Below are 25,750 nucleotides of genomic sequence, written 5' to 3'. Positions count from 1 at the left end.
AATTGACCCCATAAATCATTTAATGTTAGCGTAGGAACACTAGCTTTAAAGGCTTAGACAATTTCCTTCTAGAAGGAAGTTCCGCCACCAACTTGGTAACACGTCAGGGCAGTTATTTTGGCAGTTAACAGATAATGAGAGCCAAAGCTTTAATTTCAGTCGTCAACTTTATTAAGTACATTTTTACAGAATTGCTTGTATGGAGTCCCACCTCAGATATGTTAGAAATGCTTACAAAGTTTAGTTTCTCCAGAAGGTTTAACAACCTTATTGTCCCTCCGTGTTGCACTTTTATTTCAAATGTACAAAGTTATATGACCCTACAGCATCAGCAGTAAGATCATTTAGTATTTTCACTTGTGGTTAAAAATGTCTTGACATTGCATAGTTTTTAAAATTTATTTATGCCCACTTTTTATCACGTCATTTATGCCTGGACCACAGTAGCAGTTTCCTCGAGCCACTCGGGAAGTGTAGCTGGGAAAAATATCAGCTCACTTGTCAGTGCAGCAAGTGGTTGATTGTTGCCATGGGGATATAGTTCACTCAGTATGGGCAATGACTGTAGGAGAAATATTAATGTGAAACATTTTAGATGTTGACACAGATATGTCTGAGTTTGGGCAACAGCCAAAGCAAGATAAGAAAAAGGGATTCTTTGACCTTCATAAGATGAGTCTGTCTGTAGGGAGACTGGTCTCAATAAAAAAAGACCAACAGATCGATGAGCTGGATCAGGCGGAGAACAAACTGCCTTTTATCTGCACTAGAAAACAGATGAAACATCAGTGTGTGTGACAGGGGCAGAGAGGAAAAGAGGCTGAAATGGATGAGACATACTGAGGAAACAAAAAAAAGTCAAACATGGAAACAGAAGGGAGAAGAACCATGGGTGTCAAGTGGAAGTAAAAATGGAAGGGTGGGTGACGGTGGGATTTCCTCTGTTGCAGCTTGGATCAGTTGACATCACTTCCTTTTCTTCCTCATTAAGCCAGATGCTTTCTGCCCTCCCTTTCTTTCTCTCTGATAGTTATTTATTTAGTTAACTTGGCAACAGAGGGATGTAATCCATGTTTCAACCACTGCAAAAGTAGTTTTTTAAGTTGCTGCTTGAAACGATTTACTTAAATTTACTTACCAATTTCATTGAATGCTTTTGTAATATACATATAATGACCACTTTATTAATTACAGCCTACTCTCATGATGCCTGTGATATCCAGTCATAGGTAATATGTTGTTTGAATATCATTCAGGTCAACGTTGGTGTTGTAGTGGACTGTGTCAGACTGCTGTTTTTCATGAAAGGTGGTTTATATATGCAGCCCTCTGACTCAGTGCCTCATTGTCTCACTGCATTCAGTACTTTGGTTTAAACGTAGTGAAATCTTCAAAACTGGGCGATGAGTTTAGCATGGTAGCGTGCTATTCTCACATGATCATATTGGTAGGTGTAATACATAGCACTATCATTGTGAGATGGGAGATGCTGGCATCAACACGGCCTTGTAGAGCCAACAGAACAACTCGCTGTGGATTATTATTCTTATTGTGTAGGAACATTAATGGTGACTGGATGCTCCTTTCAGATAGAGGTCAAAATCAAAGTAGCTCACAGTATTTGTTTGGCTATAGAAGAAAAGTTCTCCATGATCTTTTGGTTTTTGGTGTTAAAGGTCAATGTGATTTTACTGACTGCAAAAACCTTCCAGGTGAAAGTCGATACTCAAACCTTCTTCAAAGTCAATATGCACAGTCTTACGCAACTGGACTGCAAAAATAAGAGTCAATCCAAAGTTTGGATACACTTGTACTAGTTCATTATTTTCATTGCATTCCATATGATAAGTAATCATAGTAATAAAATAACATCACCTGACTTCTTCAGTGACCCAGCTGAGCTTTTGTTGAACCAGGAAATTTGGTAATTTGGTACTTTGGTCCTAGCTTTTTTTTTTTTTTTTTTTTTAAACTAAATATGAGGAAGACTAAGCTATGAATACACATTTACAGTGAATTAAAATGATTAGAAGTGGCACTGTAAAATTTCTCATTTATAAATATCATATAAATCTCATTGTTGTTCTGTTGCAAATTTAATTTGTTCAGAAAATTTTTTAAGTAATTATTACCTTTATAAGGAGTTTGTTGCAAAGGCTTCATGTTCACTCTGTGTTTTTGTGCATGTTATTTTATTTATTTATTTACTTACTTACTTTTTAATGTGTCTCAGATAACGAGAAACGCCCACGCTCTGCGGTGTGTTCCAACCTTTGACCTGTACTGTATATTTGTTTGGAAACTGAAACATTGGTTCTTAGTGAGAACCAGACCTTGTCAGATCTAATCTCTGTGTTGTCTGGAGACACCGTTGTCATCTTTACTTTTAAAGACCTGGGGAAAAAAACAAAACTAAACTTGCTAAGGAGTAATCTTGGTGCTAGACATTGTGTTTGTGTGAAGTAATGCAAATTTTCTGTTGGTTGAAAAGACCCTTGTGATACTGTTTTGCTGTGGATGATCAGGCAGCATTTAGCCATATTCTGTACATCTCTGTAGAAAAGACAGAATAAAGGACACTTAAAGGCAAACAAGCTACATAAATAGCAGTCAGTGTTCAGTGTGTGAATGGGTGGATGACTGAATGTAGTGTAAAGCGCTTTGGGGTCCTTAGGATCTAAGTAAAGCGCTATACAAATACAGGCCATTTACCATAATTTTAATAATTACACATTTATGCAAAACCTCAGTGACTGCAGACATTTCATTTGACTTGATCAGACATTAAAAGAAAAACAAAAAAGAACAGCTGAGGCTGCTTCTCGTGGCTGCAGAACATGTGCATTGTTGTGCTCTAGGGTGAATTATCCCATCATGCTTCTGGTACATGTTGTGGTGCATGTCTGCTGTGGTTTGCTAACATATGTTAAGTCATTGTTCTGCTTTAGAGCGCATTGTAGGTCGTGCAATACTTTTAGGTAAAGCCTTGTTCTGTTTATCGGAACTCATTTCCCATATTTACAGGAATCATGCTGGATGTTTCTGCATGTGCCGTTTGGAAGGTTTGAATTGCCGTTTTGTTTAATATACTCTGTAAACTGTGTGCAGACAGATTTTTATCTCTGTGAAAAATAGGAGGCTATGTGGTAACATCCTCTACTCAGAAGTATGAGGACTTTGTCCTTTGCCCTTGCTGAATTTAAAAAAACGCATGTTTAATTTTGTAAACGTGTTGAAATGCAGATGGTGAAGTGATACCTGATTATGAACTGAACCAGTCTACAGACAAAGGTCACTCAAAGAAAAAGAAACAGCAAGATGATGGTGTATTTCGCAGGTAGTCTGATGCACTTTGATCAACTTTTAAGAAAGTTTAACTGGAATCTTCAACACCTCCTATGTGTAATAAATCAGCCCAGTTAGACAGAGAACCTTGTACACATTTAATATGAAAAAACACAGGACAAGGAAGTATAGGTCGAAGAAAATATAAATACGATTTTATATGAAAGTTCTGATAAAATCTACACTTAGCTGAGATAAGTGTTTTTCCTAACAGGGAAAACTTGCAGAGAAGAATGTTTCTAACCCAACAGATTATTTTTTATTAATTTTTTTTGGTTACTATGCTGATTATTTCAGACTTGAAATTAGATTAGATTGTATCTACTTTTATATTTTTTTAGCTGCACGTTACACTTATTTTTAACCCTCTGAATTTCCCGGAGGAACCCACCCGAGGGATTAATAAAGTTTCATCTAATCTAATCACTTCGGGGTGTTTTTACCTGCAGTTAAACTCAAATGATTTGAATTGCAGTAATCAAAAAGTAGTATACACTGCAGTATAAAGCTGCATTTCTTTAAATGTAAGGATTGTTTCTGCAAGAAACAAGGAAAGCTAGAACAGTTTGACCGTTCTTTTCTGCGTGCAGCTATACAAAAAAATGTCGCCACCTACTGTAGACCAGTAGGTGGCAATACAGAAGAGTCTTTGACCAATCAGAAGTATTCATCGCTTCAAGCCCCATCCCCAAAGTTTCCATGCTTTGACAAAGTACTGCCTACCAAGTAGGGACTTGGGGGGTAAAATAATTTCCCCAGAGTTTAATTTAGACTCAGGTGTCTGCAGTGGAAATGCAGTTGAAATTCCTTCAAGAGTTTCTACTCTCAGGGGAAAGCTCCTGTGGTTAAAAAGTGACGTGTATCTCTGCAGTCAAGGCCAAGTTTTCTGTTTGTGTCTGCTGGTTTATGAATTTAGATTCATTTTTTAAAAAGCTAATAAAATGCTGAATCTGTATCAGATGTGTTCCCTCTGTTGCTCGCTAGGCAGACTGTTTACCTTCAGGAAACAAAATCCTCCTTTACTACAAGTGGACTTTAAATAGAAACCAAAAATCTTGTCCCCTGCATTTGTATATGCAGATCAATTTATAGAGATTGCATGAAAGGTGCAAAAAAGTGGATATGATATAATATATATAAAGTATATATCTGACCTTCTTCACACTTGGCCAGCAGCCTCAACCACCCGTCGACTCATGAGCAACTTTTACACCTGTTCTCTGAACCTTTTCTATGTGTGCTGTGGTAGTGGTGTTGGGGTCTGTTTGACACAGAGGGAGGAGGACAGCTGTCAAAACTCACAGTCCCCTGCTAGTTGTGACAGACAGCTGTGAGGGGGGTGGAGTCTGAGGAAAACTCCCTGAGTCCACTTGTGTCACCAGCACTTGCAACTCCAACATTCTCACGCATGTTCATTTTTGGATTGTCTGCTAATAGCGGAAATATGACGTAAAAAGGGGCAAAATGTTTTTGCATCGAGCCACCAATGCACTGTGGTCAAGACTAAGCTCTGTTGCAGCAGTTGAGGTCAAAGGTCAGTGTGGATTTGGTATCTTAACTGAAAAGATCTATTGATGTCATGATATGGCAGCCTTCCCCTTTAATGTTTTCTGCATGTTGTCTACATGTTGTAGTATGAGCGAGCAGGATGTGGTTTGCCCAGTTGTCAGTTGTCATGTAGGAACACGTTGGTAATAACTAAACTTGTGACCTTGTTTCTTCTCAAAGCAGAAACCAGAAATAATCCTGCGCCTGTCATGTTGTGGTGTCTGCTGCAGGACTCATAAAGCAGTGTTGATGCAAATATGGAAACTTTAATTTCCCAAATATGATTTAAACTGCTGACTCCTTTGATTACAAAGTTTCGATTGAGACTTCATGAACTCTTTCAAGTGCTCTAATGAGGAATGATTATTTTCTATAGTAGTGATACTCAAATCTGTGCTGTATTACGCAGTTGAGTTCCATCTTTAGTTCAGCCTCTCAGCGCAGGAATGTGCTAATTAGCGAAAACAACTTGTCAGTGTCTGAAAAAACATATGGACTTTTGCTGCTCAATAAGTACTTGAAGCAGCTTATTTATCTGATATTTTCATGTTTTTGGATTGTTTGTGTCAGGCTCAGACTATTTTAGATAGAAGTGACGGAACCATTGTGTAAGAATTTACAATTAAGGAAGTCTGACAATCTTTATGTCAGGATAGCACCTACCTTTGTCCATTGTGACACACTATTCAGTGGTATCACTCGACCCAAAGTGGTGATGTCCCATTGGCGTTGTAATTGGGCTGATTGAAACATTATGAAACCATAATGTTTGTCGGTGCTGTGATCTGACTACCCTCCTTTCATTAAGAGCTGACTGTGTCGACCTGCTCTCTCTGCGATGTTTGTTAAAGGCGCTCATGGTTATTCTACAGAAAAATTGTATACCCCCACTCCCTCAAGTCTAACAACACTATGATGTAAAGAGACTCCCCACCCCTGACGGGTGCTGAATTTTATAGGGTTATGTTTCTGCCAGCTTCAGGATTCCTCGAGCCATCCTTTGCTGGTGTTGGTTAATTAATCTACTTTTATTTTTAGTCTTGATTTTGGCTGTGAATAATTATGAAAAACAAGATAATCTGCTTCTGCTTTTGGGTTGTGCTGAATACAGGGCATGCTTTATTTTAAATATGCCCTTTTCTGTGGCATGTTTAGTTCAGTTTACATTTATTTATAGATTTGTATTTCTCCACTTGAATTATATCTCATGTATGAGGCATCTACTTGTACCCACTCAGCGACACAGAATCCAGGCTCTTGAAGCATGAGCACATACGTATACAAAATCTAGCTTCCTCTTGCTCACATGAGTGTAGGGGATGCAAGTCTTCCTGGGGGATTAAGAATGACTTCCGGTTTTTGAGCAGAAATAGATGTTTAAAAAAAAATAATCATAACAACACTGAGCAAATGATCTCATGCAGTTTTTCTTGGCTGCTGGCTAAAGTCAGCCCATTGGTAGATGTCTGTGCCTGAGTACAGGCTTCCTCTTTTAGTTTGGCCTGGAATATTATCTGTGCATGTCCTTACATGTCCAAAAAGCTGTAGCCCCAGAACCTTGTTGCATAACAGTTGTTGTATTCTGTGCTGACTTTAGATTTGGCTGTTTGTAATTCAGTGAGATAGAATAGTGGGTGTAAAGTAAAAATGGCTTGTGGTGAGCTGCTACGGGTAAAGAGCACAGAGACTTACTGAGAAAAACTAACGTGGCATCAGCCGAGGCCTGAGAGTGACTACTTTAAATAGTCATTATTTAAGTAGTCAGTGTGATACACGTGATTCTGACTTATTATAGTTCATATCATTGTGGCTGATATGAACTCGAGTAACTGTCTGCTTGATGTCTGTAATTTCTATCGATCAAGCAACAGAAGTAAAAAATTACTTCTTGCTTTAAAGCTTACAATAAGGTGCAGACTTTGTAAGCATCAGTGTCCATTTGGCCTTAGGGTGACTAATGCAGCTCTTTCATGAAAGCAGTTTTGCAGTACTTCAATAACCGTTTACGTTGTCTTTCTCCGAGTCAGATTTTAACTTCAGTTCCGCCCTGGTACCTTTATGAAACCCACAAACACTGGTTGTTTGCAGTTGAGCACAGACTGCTTTGGTGAGGACAGTCAGCCATTGATCCACCAGGCTTTTCACACCTTCTCAGATTCCCACAAGTCTTTTCACTGATGTCTTACAGACCTGCTTGTGTTTTAGAACAAAGAATGAAGACTTATTGTTTTGGAAACAAGGTGTGTGTCAGTTTAACAGCCTCTGTTGAGAAACTTATCAGTGAATGTATTTTAAATCTGATTTCACAAGAATGCTTCGTTTCTCCTCTGTTTGATTTTAACCCTGCGATGTGTTAAATGTCGTGTCTTTCAGGATCCTCAGAGTCTTCAACATTTTCCAGTTTGCCCAGTAGGACCAGCAGTGCCACCAGCTGCCCCTCTTCAGCTCACAGAGACTCTGGCAGTGACATAGAGAGCTTCCTGAACACAGAACCCGGATATGACAGCATCTTCAGAAAGGTCTGACCCCCATCAACTTCAAATCAATGTTAAAGTGCTCAAAAACAATTCTTTTAAACTGGTTTAATTATCTGTGCAAAGTGAGAAAAGCAAATGAGGACAAATCTGTGAAGAAATATATATTTAAAAATGTAAACAAAAACATTGCCACTATATATGCTGTAGAATGAACTTCTTACACATCCAAACTGCAAACACATCAATCATTAAATGTATAAATGAGGAAAAATGTAGCAGCCAATTCCCTGTTTACTAAATCCTTGGCTGGCTGTGGTCCAAACATCCGGTTCAGTTGCGCTGAACACCAAGAATATATTTTGCCTCTGCAACTATTCCTATAGGGATTATATACTATATATGAAGTATCTATTTTCTCAGTCTGTGTCTGTTTTTTTATTTATTAGTACCCTGAGGCAGAGATGCCAAACATCTACTAAGCATCTTTTTAAGCTGGCAGCTCTCCTCCGCTGCTGGGAAAGTGCAAGCTGTGGTCCCTGCTGTCACTCTGCTGCTGTTGAAAGTCTGTTTGAAGCCAGGCACCCTTTGGTTAAAGTTGAAACACTTGTATCTCTCAGTTTCTGCTGTGTTGAGCACTTGAAACATGCTCATTGTAATGTGAACCGTATGTCATGTTTGGTGCAAACAAAGCCAGAGAAGAGAATATCAGCTGCCTGGGAGTATACAGTGTGGTGCTGAGGGTTGGGACACTGTAGATAGGCCGTGATGGGCAAAATGAATCCGCACAAAGACTACAGAAGCTAAATTCTGAAAGAGAGGATTAACGTCTTTGCTGCTCTCTGAAGGGAAACGCTTCTTTTGTGAAATGTAATACTGTAAATGTAGAATAAAGAGGACATAGACGGTTTCAACAGTCGTGACTTATCTGAGTTTAACATGTATGTTGTGCCATCAGATAACATTTAAAATCCTGAAATAAAACAAAGTTTAAAACTCAGCTGGGTCCTTCTCTTATAGCGCTGAAGCTGACGTTCACATGCACTCTCTGCCCTTGATGTATGCTCATGCGTTGTCCGACTCCCAGAGGAAGTTGTGTTTGCAGCATAAAGCAGATCTTTCATTCGCAGCTCTCCGACAGAAGCAGCTCTATGCTCGGCCCTCACACTGCAGCTGGCAGCACAATAGACCCAGTTAAAGCTCACACCTACAAATTAACTCTAAATGGACTATCCCAAACCTGTGTGTGTGTGTGTGTGTGTGTGTGGGCAGTCGTCTTTTCCCACCATTCCCAAAGAGTGGTTTTACTAAAACTATTTGTTTTCCGCGTGCTTCTTATATTATAGAGCTGTCAGGTGAAGACTTGTCAAGAAATCAGCAAACTATACACAAGCATATGGCTAATTAACTTGCAAGAATACATATTAGTTTATACATATGCGGTGTACGTACACTTTATATTTGCCAACTGCTAACTGCCAACTGTCTGTGGATTTGGATCACTAAAATGGTCCTGTGACAATGACAAATGGACTTTAAAAAGACTATATATCACTAAGAAGTGTTTTCCTGGGAAAGGTTTGTTTTAACAAGGTTGCTATCATTTATTGGTGTTTGTTATAATGCCAGTGTTGCTATAAAGTGGCGCTGGCTCATTATCCCTAAGCCATGCCATTTGGTCCTCATTATATTCCATTCCTGTGGGTTAAATGGCTCTTCAGCTAACTCTTAATTCCTCTCATGCCTCAGTGAAGAAATGCTGATGGATATACAAAGTGATAGCCCGAGTAATTAACAATGATTTCAAGGACATCTGTTTTGCTGTGTTATGTTTTATTCATATTTATTATGCTGTGTTGGAGTGCCCTTTTTTTCCTGTTCTGTTACATTCTGCCATTAAACTGCAGGTGTAATAAAATGGCAAAATCACATTATGGATCTTAAATAGTCTCCTGTTATTGGGGTTGTGTGGTCCTCCATATAGAAAACACTACGCTACTTCCAGATGAACAGAATGAACCTTTTGGGTCCTTCATATAGTCCTATTGTTCCCTTGTAGGATTGTAGGATACCGTCACCAAGGCCAGGGTTAATGTAAGGTGGTGCTATCCACTCTGTGTAATGTGTACCATGTGACCCAAGCAAAAATAGAACCAGCCAGTGAGAGGGCAGGAGAGCTTTGTTCACTTACAATAAATGATTTAGCCTTATGCACTTAGGGACCATAAATGGATAGATATCAGCTGAGCAGCTGTTGAGACATAGCGTCTGCAGGCTTTTTTGTGGGATTTTTTTTGCCGTTGATTATCACTAATTCCTCAAGTTGTCATCCACAACCTTGCCTCACAATAGCTTAGTAAGCACACACATGTTCTCACGCTCCACTTCCTGTGGTTCTCAGAGCAGAGCCAGACTCTTCACACTTTCAGTTACTGTTCACGGTTCACAAGCGCATTACTTGATTAAACCTGGAAATTAATACTTTACGTGGAAACAGTTGCATTTACATGTGTCCGCGCTCCCTAAAATAATAAATCAACATTTTATTAGTGTGGCATTGACTTCATATAGTGCTGATTTAGCATACTGGCTCATGATAAACCATAACTTTTTGATGGTACAGTAATGCTTTAAAGTAGTGTAAAGTTATACCTTTTCTCTTTTTGGGATGTCTTTCAGAATGATGAACCTGTGACTGGAGGAGACAGTGCCAGCGAGGTTTCGGTCTCCTGCTCTTCCACAGACGACACCGCCAGCGTCGGCCCGACCAGCTCCAGCCCGGAGGGCAGCCAGGGCCTGGGCTGCAGCTGGAGTCCAGAAGAGGGCATCCAGACCGTGGCACCTACCACTGAAGGACTGGACAGTGAAGGTGGAGAAGGAGGAGGGGCAGGAGAGGCTGAAGAAGAGGCCAAAGATAGAGTAACTGAGGTGCCGCGGCGTTCCTGTCTCTTTCGTAACAGCAACCGTTCCCTGTCACCTCTTCGCCGCCACAGCTGGGGTCCTGGAAAGAACAACGGAGGAGACGGAGAGATGAACCAGAGGAGGTGAGAGTGATGAATACTGGGTTCTTCAAGATGAATAATGTCTAATTGCATTGTTGATGAAGTGGATGTAGAAATAGAAATGTTTCTCCTCCGTCCTAGATACTGGCTGCTGGTGTTAATCTGGTGTTAGTCAGTAGATGTCAGCAGACTTGATGTGTGCCTCTTTCAGCATTATTAGAGCTTGTTGATGTCAGTCCTTCTGTGCCATGTTGAGTGTTTCCTCTTCATGCTGTGAGCAGCTGTGTTGCCATTTGTCTTGCGTTGGCAGGGAGCTTCCAAAATTGTACACACAGATGCTTATAAACAAATGCACAGATACGCACTTCAACATGAACACATGTTCTCACGCTTTCACATTCAGAGCCACACTGTACAGTTGTCACGAGTTGACAACAAGATTATTTCACAAACATCGGTTCAATAGAAAGGCTAACAGTGACTTTTAGAACGGGACTCTTAACGCTGTTTTGTCATCACTGCTCAAATGATTGGCTCTTAGCGATGGTCTGTAGAGGAATTTACATGCAAGTTTCTTTTTAATATCCCCTGTCTTATTAAGTTTTTCCTTTTGACAGTAGTGTATATTTCATATGTGCATCTGTGTGTTAAAGCCTGACGATACTGGAGACCATTACTCATTCACAGGGAGTCTAAAAGAAATCCATTAATCATATATTGGCCATTGTTTTTAGTATATGGCAAATGGCCAGGAACTTGTATAGCACTCTTCTACTCTGAGTACTCGAAACGTTTTTTACTACAATCCTTATTCACACAAGTACTTTTTTCTTATACCTTACGTCTTACGTTTGTGCACATGCTCACGCTCCGATGGATGCACTGGGGCAACTCCGGTTCATTATGCCCAAGGATATTTCAAGATGCAGATTAGAGTAGCTGGGGATTGAACCACCGGCCTTTCAGTTATTAAGTAACCTGTGCTGCCTCATGAGCCACAGAGCTTAGATGTATATATGCAGGCATTGTTTTACAGCAACTTTTGATATCATTATTTACTTTTTAGATAAAATTATTTATTTCAAAAGTTAGGCAGCAACTTAATGTAAAAATGCCTCTTGCCTGCATCACCATCTGCTCAACTGTGATACAACTCTGCAATGTATTGGTGGCAGTTTTCCCGCTTTAAGTGGAACTTTAGAGCATTTCTATCCCACAAACGGAGACATGTCACACATTGTGATAGGCTCTAGCTTCCAAACACTGGAGGACAGTGTTTGGAAGTCTGGCCTATACCGGATGGCCATGAAGAAAGCATGCATGGTTAATATGCTGTCTTGTTTTGCTACCCAGATTTCCTGATCATAATAAAGTCAAAAGCTAGGCTCATTTCTCCAGCTTTGCTAAGTAACTCATATCATATCATATCATATCATATCATATCATATCATATCATTATAGATCAACCTAAATAAGGACCAGTCACATAGAAGCCTACTGACTCGCTAAGTAAAATCATAAAGAGGGTACTGCGACCTCCTCTAGTCAACATGTAATAGTGGATTAACAGGTGTTATTAAAGGAGGGAAACCCTCCAAAAAACGGACGGAGCAGTGGAGCAGCCAAGGGAACAGAACGATATAAAAACTGTATCACTAAAACATAAGTTTTTATACAAAAACAGTTAAAAATTTAAAAGCAATTAAAACAACCCTGGCCAGGGAGAACACACAGTAAAAATCAAAATAAAACATAAACACACTAAAAGTCCAGTGGGGTCAGCCACGGCGTTAAAATCCAGCAAAATCGGAGCGGGCAAGGAAAACCCGGCGGCGTCCCCGGCCGTCCTGTCAGTCTCTCTGATCCGGAGTGCCCGGATGGGCAGAGCTCCTAACTCTGCCCGCCGCTTTTCTGTGGCACGCCAGCACTATGGTCTCACCGTCGGAGGTAGGGCGCTGTCCCACTCCAAACTAATCCCCCACCACAGTGTCCTCTGGCGTCAAGCTATTCCAGCAGCAGCACAGCTCTCACTGCTTCTCTACGCACTGGCCGTCATATGCCCTCGCCACGTACTGCACACCAACGCCGCCCTCTGCTTGCGGCCGCCGCCGCTGCCTGCCAGCATCTACTCCGCCATCTCTGCTGCCCTGCTTCTCCTGACTGGCTAGGCCCTCTTATTGGGCCTCTGTGACCTCCCAGGTCTGCCAAGTTTGTAATCAGGGAGGGGTATAGTCTCTCCAGGACAATTCAACAATAAATAAAATAAAAGCATGCAATAAAACACTATACAATATTAAAATATTAGCAATAATAAAACACAGCAACTCATGCGAGATAAAAATCTAGTTAACTTGTCCATTTCCACCCCGTGACAAACACAAACCCAAAATGGAGAATGTTTGCCTTGAAAGTAAAAGTCGTGGCTTACCATTTCACAAGGTGCAAATTGATTCTTCTATGCAAACTACAGGAAACCGTGGCAATCTGCTAGCAAACAAAACAATTGCAAGGAGGTTTTTCTTTAGTGCAGCACCATATACGTCGTTGCAACTTGCAACAGTAACCGCTCCAGCAAACACTCGCCAGCCTGTCAGGGAATACACATTTTTCCCTATAAACAAAGGTTACCAGGGGGTTTGCCTGTGTGTGAGTGGGGTCTAGGACACATATTTTTTAAAAAAAGACAAAATAAATGTAATGAGATTTTAAATTATGAGAAAAACAAGATTTCGGAATGTCTCGTATAGTGTTTGGTGACATTTTAAAGTAACAGTCTAGCATTTGGTAATTATGCTTATTTGGTTGCCAAAGATTATTAGGAATCCACAATAAAAGGGACATGAGTGTTGCATAAGCCCTACTGAAGCATTTGATCTGTTCAGTCCACACAAACTCCATCCTCAGACAGAGATGCCAAACAGATGTCTGTCAGCACAGAGGAGCTGAAAGGAGCAGCTGGTCTAAACAGAAGTTTACTGGATAAAGGCAGCTTTCATGTGGTCGCAGCAGGAAGGAATCATCGATACTTTTAGATACAGTGTGGTATTATGGTGCGTTATCTTCGTCAAGTTCAGTAAATTTGTTTGGTTTAAACAGCTGTCTGTGGAGACATCATGCACCACAAAGTGTGCCTGAAAAAATTGACTTAAAGTGTGAAGCAAACAAACGAAAACATGGGGCACCACAGATGCATTCCTCAGAGTCTCTGCCGATGATACAGAGTCCTTCTTCTGATAGATTTGAAAGAATGAAAATCTGTCTAATTTCTGAGGTGGACAAGTAACCGACTGCAGAATACTCTTTGAAATGTGAAGTGGCCTTCAAAATAGTGTTACCATTAAAAACCGGGAGGCTGTTATCATAGTTTAGCACAGACTGGAAATAAAGCCTGGTAATAGGGTACCAGTGCGCCCACACTACTCTTAACTCCTCCGGTACCAGCAACTCTAAAGTTCACTAATTAGAGGATAGGTTATCTTGCTAAATGGTATCACAGGGGATGAATGCACAAGGATAATTCTTGTCGGAATCCAGTAACATCCTTTAAAGCTGACTTCAGAGGTTGTCCACTGACCAGCAGAGACTCTGTCCTTCATGTGGTTATGATACAAATAGGGTTTCTGCTCACAATACTCAACTGGAACTCTAACTTTGAATCCCAAACATTTTGTTTGACACATTTCTGTCTATTGAGTGTTTCAATTCATGCTGTGTTATTATCAGTTGATTAGAAGATGTACAGTTCCACGAAAAAGAACATTTTCACAGGATTATGTGCAGTCATGTGAAAAATAAAGTACACCTTTATTGCTTTCATACAAATTAAGAGGGAATGTAGCAGGTATGTGCTGATATTCCAATACACTGGCTTCACTAGTCATCGGCAAGTGTGAAAACCTCTATAAAAGCTCAAGTTTTAAGAATCTTCCGACCTTCCAGTAAATTCACACCAAAGTCAGATCCTGCAATGCCACAAACAGAAGAATGACATCAGACTCTGCAGGCCTCAGTTGGCCTTTTAAATGTTAAATTTCATGGAAGTACAGACAAAAAAAGACTTCTTTGCCAGGACAAAGCTTAAAAAGAATATGAAGCACAACTTGGCTTTGTAAAATTGCATCTGAATAAACCACAAGACGTCTGAAACATTGTCCTTTAGACAGATGAGGTCAAAGTGGAAATGTTTGATAATAATTCACAGCTCTATATTTGGGGAAAGCCAAACGCAGCATATCAGCACAAACACCTCATACCTGCTGTCAATCACTGTGGTGCAGGGGTGATGATTCAGTGCTTTCCTGTTTTTACTTTTTTTCCTTTGGGCACCTTCATTTGCAATCACTAATGTCCACAAACCTCAATGAACTGAAACAATGTTATAGAGAAAAGTTGGCCAGACTTCCTCCACTAAAAAATGTGAGAGACTGATGTGTGATGACTCATACATGAAATGATTACTTCAACTTAGAGCTGCTAAAGGTGCTTCTACAAGCTGCTGAATGATGAGATGCAAGCTTTTGCCTGTGGAAACTTTAGTTTGTACCAGCAATCTCACTGTGAGGTGGGAATACTAAACATCATTTTGAAACTATGAGCAAAGATATCACCACAATTATTTCATGCTTATCATCTTTCATCATTTACTCTGAGTACAGCAGTCTGATCACTCTTGTCTTCTCTTAGATCATTACCTATACAGTAGTAGCCATAAAAATCCAATGGTCCCATCGGCAATAAGAACAGTTCGTTGATTAATTATTTTCTTGCTGTCATGGCTTCCGTTCAAATCCCACTTCATTTCCACCTTCATCCACAACTCTGTCTCTGTCTCCGTCTCCATCACCTCCAGTTCCACTCGTAGCTCTGGTGAGAGGAAGCCGGCCTTTCACAGGAGAAGGTATTAATACATCACATTCATCAGTTCATGTTTTGTTAAGCTTGCCCTGCTTTTTAGTGGCATGCTATGGCAAATTTATGCAGTCGTGCCCTTTGTGGACCTCCCGGCTTTTAATGTATGCTTGCTGAACTGCTGTTGCATTCTCTCCGTCCCTGCAGGCAACTGCTCTGAAAAATGCTGCTCTCTTTTCACCCCTGTTGGAGTTTGTATGAAATACTGTGGCAAATGGGTGGTGGTGGCACCGCTGTTTTGTATAGCATTGGTAATAACAAGCAGCCACACAGAAAGAGAGGAGTTTAGCTCCTCTCTTTCTGGAGGCTGAACTGCATTGGCTAGAGTTTTAGAACAGACGATTGTTTTTTATTTTTTTTTATTTTGTGGGTTTAATAACTTCCTGTAGAGAATTATTCAAAACTCTAAAACATCAGAAGACAGAAGACAGTGGGCTGCAGCAGTAAAAACAGAATGCAAGTTGTTCTCACTGCAAAATAGCTTTGTTGACTGTATGAAATGTTGCTCTTTGACCCAGAAGGAGGAGGGAGGAAGCAGTGGAAAAAAAAGAGTCAGCATCTTTCACTTGATCTTGATTATATGCAGAATAGATCTATTTCAACTCTGCTGGGTGAGCCGAATGCTTACACTCCTACTCAGAAAGTCTGTTGGATATGAAAATGTTTGACAACAGTGTCTGAAAACGGTAAAAGGTTTCTTTAGTAAGACACATCTGAAGTGTGTCGTGGTTGTTGTAGTTAATTAAACTGAAAACTAAGCTAGGAGTGGAAAAACTTCTTCAGTTAAATAAAATAAAAATAAAACTAGGCTGTAAATAGTAATATATATGAAGCGATATTTTGCACTAATGACTAAAGGCTAATTAGAATTAGGTATTTATATTTTAATAACTGGTGTAAACATGTCAACTCTTTCTCCTGATTATTATCCTTTTAATAAGGTCATCAAAATGAGTTAAAGTAAGACTCAAACTAAAATGTAACATTTTTAATAAAAACTTACTAAAAAAAATATCTAACTGAAAATAAGTTTGTTCAGGAATGGTGTAGAGAGCTTCTTGGTGATAAAAGACAGGTTCATGGTGTAGATTAGCGTTGTCAAACTCATTTTAGTCCATACAGTCCAATTTGATCTCAAACGGCAGGGACCGGTAAAGGCCATTTTATATTAACCTATGGAAAAATATAAACGTTTTCCTCTTTCTTTTAATATAAAGAGGTACAAACATATTCTGAAAATGTTAACAACTATTTACCAAGATGAAAGTGTCCTGTTCAAAAAGAAGGTGCAATTTGTCTGCTCTCATTAAAAACAAACACATCTGGACAGCTCCTTAGGCAAACCACCGCTTCGCTGTATTTATGAGTAACAAGGCTTTAAGACTGACAATGATTCACTCTCATTAGGTGATTCATTCTTACACTGAAAAGTACAAATATTAAGCCCTTCATCTCTGAAGTATTCACGGCTATCCAGTGGACTGGACTCTTTGTTGGGCTAGTTTGACTGAGTTTGACCGAAGTGCTCCACAAGTTAGTTAATGAACAAGAGAAAAAAACAGAAAAATAAATACAGAAAATAAAACATGAAATGAAGTTAATACAATATATTTAACATAAACAAAAACCAATATCTATACCCACCGCTAGCACTAGTGTCTTCCACACTTGTGCTAGTTTTAATTAGATGCATAATCACAGAATCACAATCAGGGTTAAACATTACTTATATTTTTGACTTCAGTATATATTAACGACTCCTTGGTCCACAGACTGTAGTATTTCTTACCTCCAGATTCTCATCACTTGCTGGCTGACATGTATTTTAATACAGATATATCAATGCTTACTAGCTAATAATGGCCAATAATATCACCCCTCCTCCATCTCTGTCAAGTTGTAATGAAGACAAGTCTGTTATTGTCACAGTCCACTGCTGTAACCATCTGGTCACATCTGTCACGTTCAAGAAGCCAGCGGCCACCCTAGCAGCGGCTCCAGCTGTGTTAATGGTGCCTTGGCCATTCTGCCAGTTTTTCATTTCTGGGAAACACCCTGGGTTCAACTTGATTTCCTGTCTGCTACTGATATTACAACAACGCTGCAGCAGGAAATCAGCTTTAACCCATTTGCAATGTTTATGCTTCACGATGTAAAGTACATCCACTCTGCCCAGTTATTTCAGAATAACGCCAGTGTTCTCAGATACGCCTGCAACTCTATCCTCATGTCCTCATCTGTGTGCTTCACTGCCACTCTGCCATACTCTCTTATCAATCTTCCCATCACTCTCCTAACCTCTTTCACCTCACTTTCTCTTAGTATGAGCATGTGCCCCCGCCCCCTCGCCATTGGCTACAGTGTGGAAGTTGTTTCCTCAGGTGTACTGCATTACTGTTTGATGTTTTCTTATTTGCCGAGGGCACATGTCCTTATTTGAACATGGCATATTTACATGCTGCTTGATTTGCATTAGCCGTTGTTGTGGGTGTTTTCGTGTGTATATGAATGCCCAACCCTTTCAGTCAGCAACCTTCTACACCAAGGAGAGAGAGGGAGCTGAAATAGCTGCTAGTGTTTGAGCATGGAGGGCCCTGTGGCTCTGTAGAATAGTATGTAATAATACTGCCACCAAGGAGGCCTTAGCATGACAGATATAGCCATCTACATTCACAGCCCTGAGGATAGGTGAGTGCTGCTCCACTCTGGACACTTATAATCACCAAATCATGATTCTTTTACTCTGGTTTTAGTTAGTGAAGCTTGGATGAGTTGGACTGATGATTTGCTGGATAATGGAGTAGCATACAAACCCATGGGCCGGAGATGAGAGATTTACTGCTGGAGCTTTAACTATCATAGAGTCTGTCCTGAAGCGAATAGAGCTGCAGCCTCGTGGCATAGCTCATCCTGAAATGTAGCAGTAGTTTTCCTCTCCATAATCATTGGATTGGATTTTTCAAGGCCTCTTATTTCCAGTCATAGCTCGATGTAATTGGGTTTGTAAATCACAGCTGCAGAGCTCTCCATGCTGATGCTGATGTTGGGAGTCATTTGCAGCTGCTTCAGCTGTAAATCTGCTCCAGAGGCTAGTGATAACTCAGCTGGCTAAACACAGTGTAGGACCAGCTGTGTGTGTGTGTGTGTGTGTGTGTGTGTGTGTGTGTGTGTGTGTGTGTGTGTGTGTGTGTGTAACAACAGGTACATCTTTGTGTGTTTGTGTTTGCTGCAGCGACAGTTGTGTACATTCAGAAAGATGTGATTATGTTGAATACAGTGTGTGTTCTTTTATTGAGGTCATCTCTGCTTTCTGTTTGTACACAGTTACAGCTTGGAGGGGCTCAGTGGAAGCCCTGAAGAGCTCAGGGGCCCCACCAGCCAGGGGCCCCGTATCCTAGAACCTATAAGGATTCCCCGGCAAGACAGCGATGACAGAGGCTCTTTGGTTTCTCTGACAGAGGAACAGGAGGACCGGGGGGAGTATAGCAGAGTGCATGACCCGGTGAGCTAATAAACACACTCACACATGAAGTTTGTTGATATGTTGCCACTTCTTTACACTGTCACACAGTCGGCCACCAAGAGATCCTGAAAACCCACACAGCCTAATTCACGAGAGAAAAGAGTCGTTGTAAAGCTTGTACATAAACAAGACTTATAAACAGTCAAGGGAAATCTGAGCCTTGTCAGTTTGGGGATTAGTGAGAATTAATAAACATGACTTTCTTCGGGCAGATTTATACTTCTCCCATTGAATTTAAAACAAATTGTAAACATAATGTCCCGATTCAAAATGCCGAGTTTCCTCTTTTAGTTCATGTTCCTGTTTCCAGTTGACTGGCTGGCAATGCTTTGTTCCACATTATCGCTGCCTGGCTCACTCCATTTTTTTTTTAACATTTTCATGCACTTGGTTTCATTCAGTCTCCTGTCTCTTGCTGCAGAAATCCAGACGATATCGGCCCCTGCGAAACAGCTGTCCTCCCATGAGTCTGCCCCTCACTAAGTCTGTATCTATGCTGGCCATCAGCCAGAGAGACATCGATGGTGAGTGACACGTTATGAGGCAGCTATCAAGTTCCTTCTTGTAACATTCAGCCCTTTTCTTCACCTTTTTATCCTTTGGTTTTATTTGTTATCCTCTTTAGGCTTTAACTTACTAAATTTAAGTACAATGCCAAGTCCTCATTCTTCATTTCCTCATTTTAACATCACCAGACTCAGCAGAGGGACACAATCATTTCAGCTTGTAATTGGAAATTTAGAGTTCATTATGTTTTTCACTGTAAGCCCCATCGCAAAGAGAATAGAAAAAAAGGTCAAAAAGCTAGATAAAGAGAGAAAGTGGTAGTTTAACATGCAGATATTTAAACTGAATCGCTCTTATTACACGTTTCCCGTACATCTCCACTTCCTGCCCCCATCCTCACTATTTATTAGGTTATTATATATTTCAATAAGTGATCAGTGCCTGTTGTGGTTCTTTCCTTCCTGCTCCCCAGCGGTGGGACGCCTGAGACGTAAGAGGCGAATTTCCTTCTCTTTCAACCTTTCCCCCATCCTCACCAAATCTAAGTCTCAGTTCATTTATGGGGACTCCTCATCTAGTGATGATGAGGATGACTTCAGTAAGTACTGACATGTAAACTTAGCTGCAGTAGAAAATAGCTGTGATGTCAGAAGGAGAACAGTAGCTGCTCCGGTTAGCAACCTGGATCTGAGCTGCAAAGATGACAGCGATGCACCCAGATCAGCTAGCAGCTAGCCTGATACCCACACTGAAGTGTTTACTTGTGACTCAACATGAAGTGTGTGCGTGAAACGCTTCCTAGACTGAGTCAAACAGAAGAAGCAAAGTTGTCTGAAGGAAAATTAAAATTTTTACTCTTTAAACTTCATCAAAGATAAAGTCCAAACATTCAGCCGCAACAATCTTGTCATGAAGAAGCTTCTAATTGCTGCTGATATTAATCTACTTGCAGTGTGAGAATGCAATTAGACAACGCTTGTAGCCAGATTGCTAGTGTAGAAAATCACCTTTCGCCTAGGCAGCATTGTGTTTAAATTATAATCCATGTTGACAGCAATAAATAAGACCTTGGCTTCTCGTGTTTCCTACGCAGCACAAGAATCGGATGACCTTTACATAAACTAGCTTTACTTCAGTCTTTTTGAAAAAAAAGAGGAAAATAATCATAAACACCGCAGGTGAACTGAGGAAGCCCTTTCTTCTCTGCAGATAAATACGAGCCTGTCACCTTTAGTCAAAGACACCGAGGCATTCCTTCCTTTTTCTTATCTGTGCAATATTTCCATTAGCACTGTTCTCTGTCTCCTTGTCTCCATTGCTGGGAACACAGGCAGGCCAAGATTTTGTCCTCATTATCCTGTTTTGGGTTTGACTTTCTTCTGCAGCGCATGCGAGCAGCGCTTTGCATATTTTCGTGTGCGTCTGGATATTGGTAGAAATGATTGTTTAGAGAGAAGCAGCTCGTTGCCTAGAAAAGATGCATGCCTTATGTTTAACTCTGTGCTTAACGTTTGGCACAGAGATTAATTGAAAAACACACATGTTCTGGCTGTTACTGCAGCCAGAAAATCCAGATTTTCAACAATAGAGTCTGGGAGGAGCTACACCCAGCATAGCTTTGTTCTAATAGGATGAGCAAACCAAAAAATATGAATTTTGCCCGAGTCATCATCCATTGTCCAGCCTTCAATGCACGATAATTTAAAACTCTATAATTTTAGTCTTTGACTGTATTACAGCCCCTCATTTATCCCCCTGTCTCAAAACAGAGCAGTTTAGCTCACTTCTGTAGAGCACAGAGCTACAGCAGGTGAGGACTGGCCAACCAGGGAAAAATAATAACTACATTTGTGATTGTGCTTTTATTTTACTAAAATTATACTTCAATCATTTTTATTGTTAATTATTACTTGAAATTGGCCTCTGAAGTTGGGGATGGCAAAAAATAGCTTTTACACTTTCTGCTGATTGGCTGCCCCTTGCAGTTGTGTGGGGTTGTTGTGTTTATAGTTTCAGCTTTGTGCTTTAGTTGACCATAATGGGGGGGGGGGGGGATCACAATAGGTCACCTTTAAAGGACATGGTAGAAAAGGAAGTCCTCGACATAGCTGTTGGCCTCCTTTAGTCATGTCAGTGGGTTGTCAGTTGTCACACAGCTGTACAAGGGTACCTAAAGTGTTGCATATTTACCTTTAGGGAGCCAAATCTGTAGCTTACTCTCAATCATAATCAGGAAAAATAAGAAAAGTGCGGTCAGCCCCTAAAGACATATTTTTTTGTTTTTACTATCCTGCCACTCACTTCCTCTCCTTTTTTTTTCCAGGTATGAGATTTTCCAGCACCTCTGGGTCACTAGCATACAGGTCAGTCTAATCCTGCGCTTACATTTTACCAGAAAATTGTTCTTCAGGCTTTCATTGCTTGGAGGACCTTTTATAGTCCTATAAAGAGCAGTGTGGAGTAGTGGTCAAATTATTCCATAAGACCTTTATGGTGCTTCAAAGAACCATTTCACAATGTGTGAACAGGTATGCTGTGTGAATGCAGCTGCTGGAGATGAAATTAAACCTGTTTGTGTGTTCCAGTATATCAGAGGAGGAGCCTGGGCCTCTGCGGAGTGACACAGAGGGAAAGAGTGTGACAAAAGTTAGCCGGACCTTCAGCTACCTCAAGAACAAGATGTACAAAAAGACCAGGGTGAGGGAACATGGAGTTTTTCTTCTTTTGACTACACTTCACTGTAGTCTGCTTCTTACAGTTCATTCAGTAGGCAACCACCTTCAGTGTTTTCTTACAAGTGTATCCCCTTTGAGCAGTGAGCAGTTAATGCCCAACCACAGTTTTCAAGTATTCACACATATATGAATCTTAAGCTTCTTGTTCTGTTGGTCCCTGACTAGCTTCAGTCTCACAGCAGGGCTGTTATAGGCAGTTCTACACATGTTTGTCCTCTTTTTCTTTTCTTTGTTTTCACTACAACTCCCAATAGGTGCGTGGTGTATTAAGCAGGCGGCGATTAGCATAGCAACAACTAAACTACAACCACAAGAATAAGTTGGAGCATACTGTGCGTTTGAGTTTCCTGATGGCAGATGCCTTGCATTCTGATTTAAGTTAAAATAACATAACATTACGAGTGGCTAATTGTCTTTTTATGTCAGGTGTATCACAGACGAACCTCAGGCAGAGCTCCCACTGTGACTGGTAATAGGATCCAGAATCCTTATTAAAGTCTGTTTACGTGTGGCAGCGTAAGCCAATGTTGGCATCAGAACTGAGTCATGCTTTGGTGTTTCAGATTGATGTGCACCCCTTGTTTTGGGAACCGGGTGCAGGCAGGTCGAAGGCATGAATGTAAGATCATGTTGGTCTTTACCACCATTTCAAATAAACATCAGTACAGGAGCTCAGAGATTCTCCGATACAATGTGAGATGCTGCAGGAGTTTGAAAAGATGACACTCTCCAGAGAAAACTGTGGGAAAAACCTCCAATTTCTTTGCTTCTACGCTTATAACAGTGCTCCTGAATCTCGGGTCCTTACTACTCTCTTGAATACCTATCGTTCAAATCGCGATTGTACTTTTGCAGCTTTGCAGTTGGCATGCAAAACAACCAATGAGATGACCATAAACTAGGCTTAACAAATCCTTTCCATCTACTCTACAAACAAATGCATGGCTCTTTCCAAGGATAACATGCAGTAAACCAAACCAATTAAGCTTCACTTTGATGAATGTGTCATTTAGTTTCTATTCTAGCGTCATTATTTTCTCCTTACGCTGGCTTCACTCTATGCGAAAAAGTTAGTTGAGAGGAAGTACTTTTGTTTTCCTTCAAGGAGGTGACAGGAGTTTTTATTTCCTCTGTAGCACACAGGCTTAATAACGCCTGGTCTTCCCTGCCAGCTCAACTGTTTGTGTTTCATGTTTAAGAGCTAACTGATGGTTTTGCTGTAATTTCTATGTTAAGTTTACGTGTTCTTTTTACAAATAAGACGTTCATCATGTTGCAATGCATGCTTGCATTCAGACCACACACTTATGTCAGTTAGAGCTTCCCCTTCTGCTGGAGGATCAACCGTAAAGTAGGAGGTAAAAAATGACAGACAAATGAGCTTCTGAGAACTTTGATGGTCCCTCATGCAACGCCACACAAAAGACTTCCTTTAAAAAGTTCTAAGAACTATGAATAGGCCCCTCTGGGTCAAAAGCTCCTTATATGTCCTGCCTTTGCCCAAGTCGTTGTTAGATGCAACTTCCCACTCTCAAATTTCCCAAGCGCCTCACAGCAATGTCTTCTCAGAGAGATAAGCCTCTATGTAAGATGTGGTCAAAGCAGACTTTCTTTCTCCTGCCCTTCGTACTCTGTTAGGGGATCTAGCTGCAGTGTCTCCATTCCTGTCACAGGGTGACAATAATATGCTGTTAGTTTGTTGAAATATCAATCAGTTAAAGTTACTTTATGGTAAATGGCCTGCATTTGTATAGCGCTTTTCTAGTCCCTAAGGACCCCAAAGCGCTTCACACTACATTCAGTCATTCACCCATTCACACACACATTCACACACTGGCGATGGCAAGCTACATTGTAGCCACAGCTGCCCTGGGGTGCACTGACACTTTAGTGAAACAATGGCTTCAACACTATTATGACATGGAAATTATTGTACAGTACTGCATTTAAAAATCACAATGCTCAGCACTGCTCACTTTAAATTGCAGAAGTGGCATTTACTGTATTGCAGTAGCCATTAATATGATTTAGGAATACAGTTGTCTGTATCAAGACTTTAAAACTCAACGGGGTAGCTGTGGGTGCTTAAAAGTAAAAATAATTGCATTCAATCTTCTCCCCAAAAAAGAGGCCTTGGAAGGTATTAAATAGTCTTACATTTAATTCACAGATTATAAGCAGTAATGTAATTATACAGCATTTTTATATCCAATATATCCAGTTGTGGGCTGCGTGGTAGACCTTACACAGCTATAAACTGTGTGTGATTGTTGTGACAGTATATTGAACCAAAGGACACTCACACAGCACCAGGAAGTACAAAAGGCAAATTCTGTTTTCACTAAAACCACAAATTAACATATTACCTTTTGATAGCTATTCTGATATGTAGTTTACTTCATGATCAAAATTGCTGTTAGATGCTACCTGAAAGTATTAGAAAAGAAAAACGGGCTGTAATGATAGATATCCATGTTTCTGCTGCCAGTCATAGCTGCTTTGATCACAAAGCGTGCATTTAAATTTGTACCATGTGGTGATTAAAGGGTCTGAAATGCCCTGAATTTAGCACAGAGTTTTTATTTCTGATTGGGAAGTGAAATGTCTGTTTGCTTCCTGTAAATATGCAGCCCTTGCAAAGAGACACTGAAGGGTGAACAGGAAGTAAAACAGGAAGATAGAGTTGGTGGTTTAATAATCTCCCCTCTAACCTCAGCCGTCACTTTGCTTTTAAAGCAACAGGATTCTGAAAAAGCTTCCCTCCGCCTGCAGCTCATTGCTCTCTGTCAGAGTTATTGGCCACTGTTAAAGCTTTGATGTTCAAAATGGGTTTGCCTGGTGTCTATTGGCTCTCCTTGGAGCATTGAGATTGCATCTGTAACTGTCAAATGTGTTGAAGAATTGGTAATCTCATTTCTTCCTGTCATTAATAAACCAGAACCAGTTTTAAGGAGGATAATTTGTGTCTTCCTCTTTAGGTTAAACATTGAAAGTCTGACTGTTCTGGAAGGGGATCTAGTTTGTGCAGTTTTGTCATCATGTCTCTGTCAGACTGAAGGAAGGGTCATTGCAGAAATAGCACCTCCCGCAGCGAGCCATTGACTTCCTCATTCACAGCCTTCCTAATGGAGACTTGCTGGTAGTAGCTTGAGCCACTGAGCCACAACCAGGGATGTTATACAGGAGTTTCCCAGGGAGCCGTGGCTTCTCACTGAGATGGAAAGGTTGGCTGGAGGTAGGCTAACACAGTGCTCTGGTTTCCCAGTTGAATTGTAGTGAAAGAGACTGTCACAATATCATGTTAAAAGGGGCTGGTGTTTTCCTCTGGGCTGATGTCTTTTTCCAGTGAAGTCATTGCCCGTTAACAGTGTGTTTTACTGGAATGTCTTTTTGTTTAAATCTCTGGTTTAGATGTCACTAGTGATTACTTATCCTGTTGTGTATGCTTGCAGCCAAAACAAAGAGTACAGAGAATAATCTTTTTCAAATGCGTTGAACTGCTGGCGTTTTCTTGTTTTTGTTTTTTTTTTTGCCGGGCATCAATAGGCGTGATATCAAACAAGCATTCTTGCTGCCATGAAGAATACTTTTTCAGGCCGTTTATTGTGGTTTAGTGCTGGTTAGACAGTTGTTGCAGGAACTGAGAATGAAAGCTGTGTGTTGTACTGGCTCTGAAACATAGCGTGGGCCAGTCAGGCTTTTGGTATC

General features: G+C 40.5%; 1 protein-coding gene across 5 annotated transcripts in view; it reads left to right on the top strand.

Moving 5' to 3' along the window:
• akap13a (A-kinase anchoring protein 13a) overlaps positions 1-25,750 on the top strand; it is a 119,411-nt gene that overhangs the window by 62,201 nt on the left and 31,460 nt on the right. For 4 of the 5 annotated variants that reach the window (XM_085419394.1, XM_085419317.1, XM_085419156.1 and 1 more), the window contains exons 11-17: positions 7,267-7,412; positions 10,047-10,411; positions 15,219-15,266; positions 18,602-18,779; positions 19,222-19,324; positions 21,631-21,670; positions 21,893-22,004. In XM_085419394.1, the coding sequence (XP_085275520.1) occupies positions 7,267-7,412; positions 10,047-10,411; positions 15,219-15,266; positions 18,602-18,779; positions 19,222-19,324; positions 21,631-21,670; positions 21,893-22,004 (992 nt within the window). The remainder of the gene's footprint in view (positions 1-7,266; positions 7,413-10,046; positions 10,412-15,218; positions 15,267-18,601; positions 18,780-19,221; positions 19,325-21,630; positions 21,671-21,892; positions 22,005-25,750) is intronic. The other variant, XM_085419456.1, reaches the window with a different exon arrangement.

This window comes from Rhamphochromis longiceps, linkage group LG1, assembly GCF_057381845.1.
Source record: "Rhamphochromis longiceps isolate RC_006_pf linkage group LG1, R_longiceps_female_GT1.1, whole genome shotgun sequence".
Lineage (NCBI taxonomy): Eukaryota > Metazoa > Chordata > Actinopteri > Cichliformes > Cichlidae > Rhamphochromis > Rhamphochromis longiceps.
This window is presented reverse-complemented; position numbering and strand designations above follow the sequence as displayed.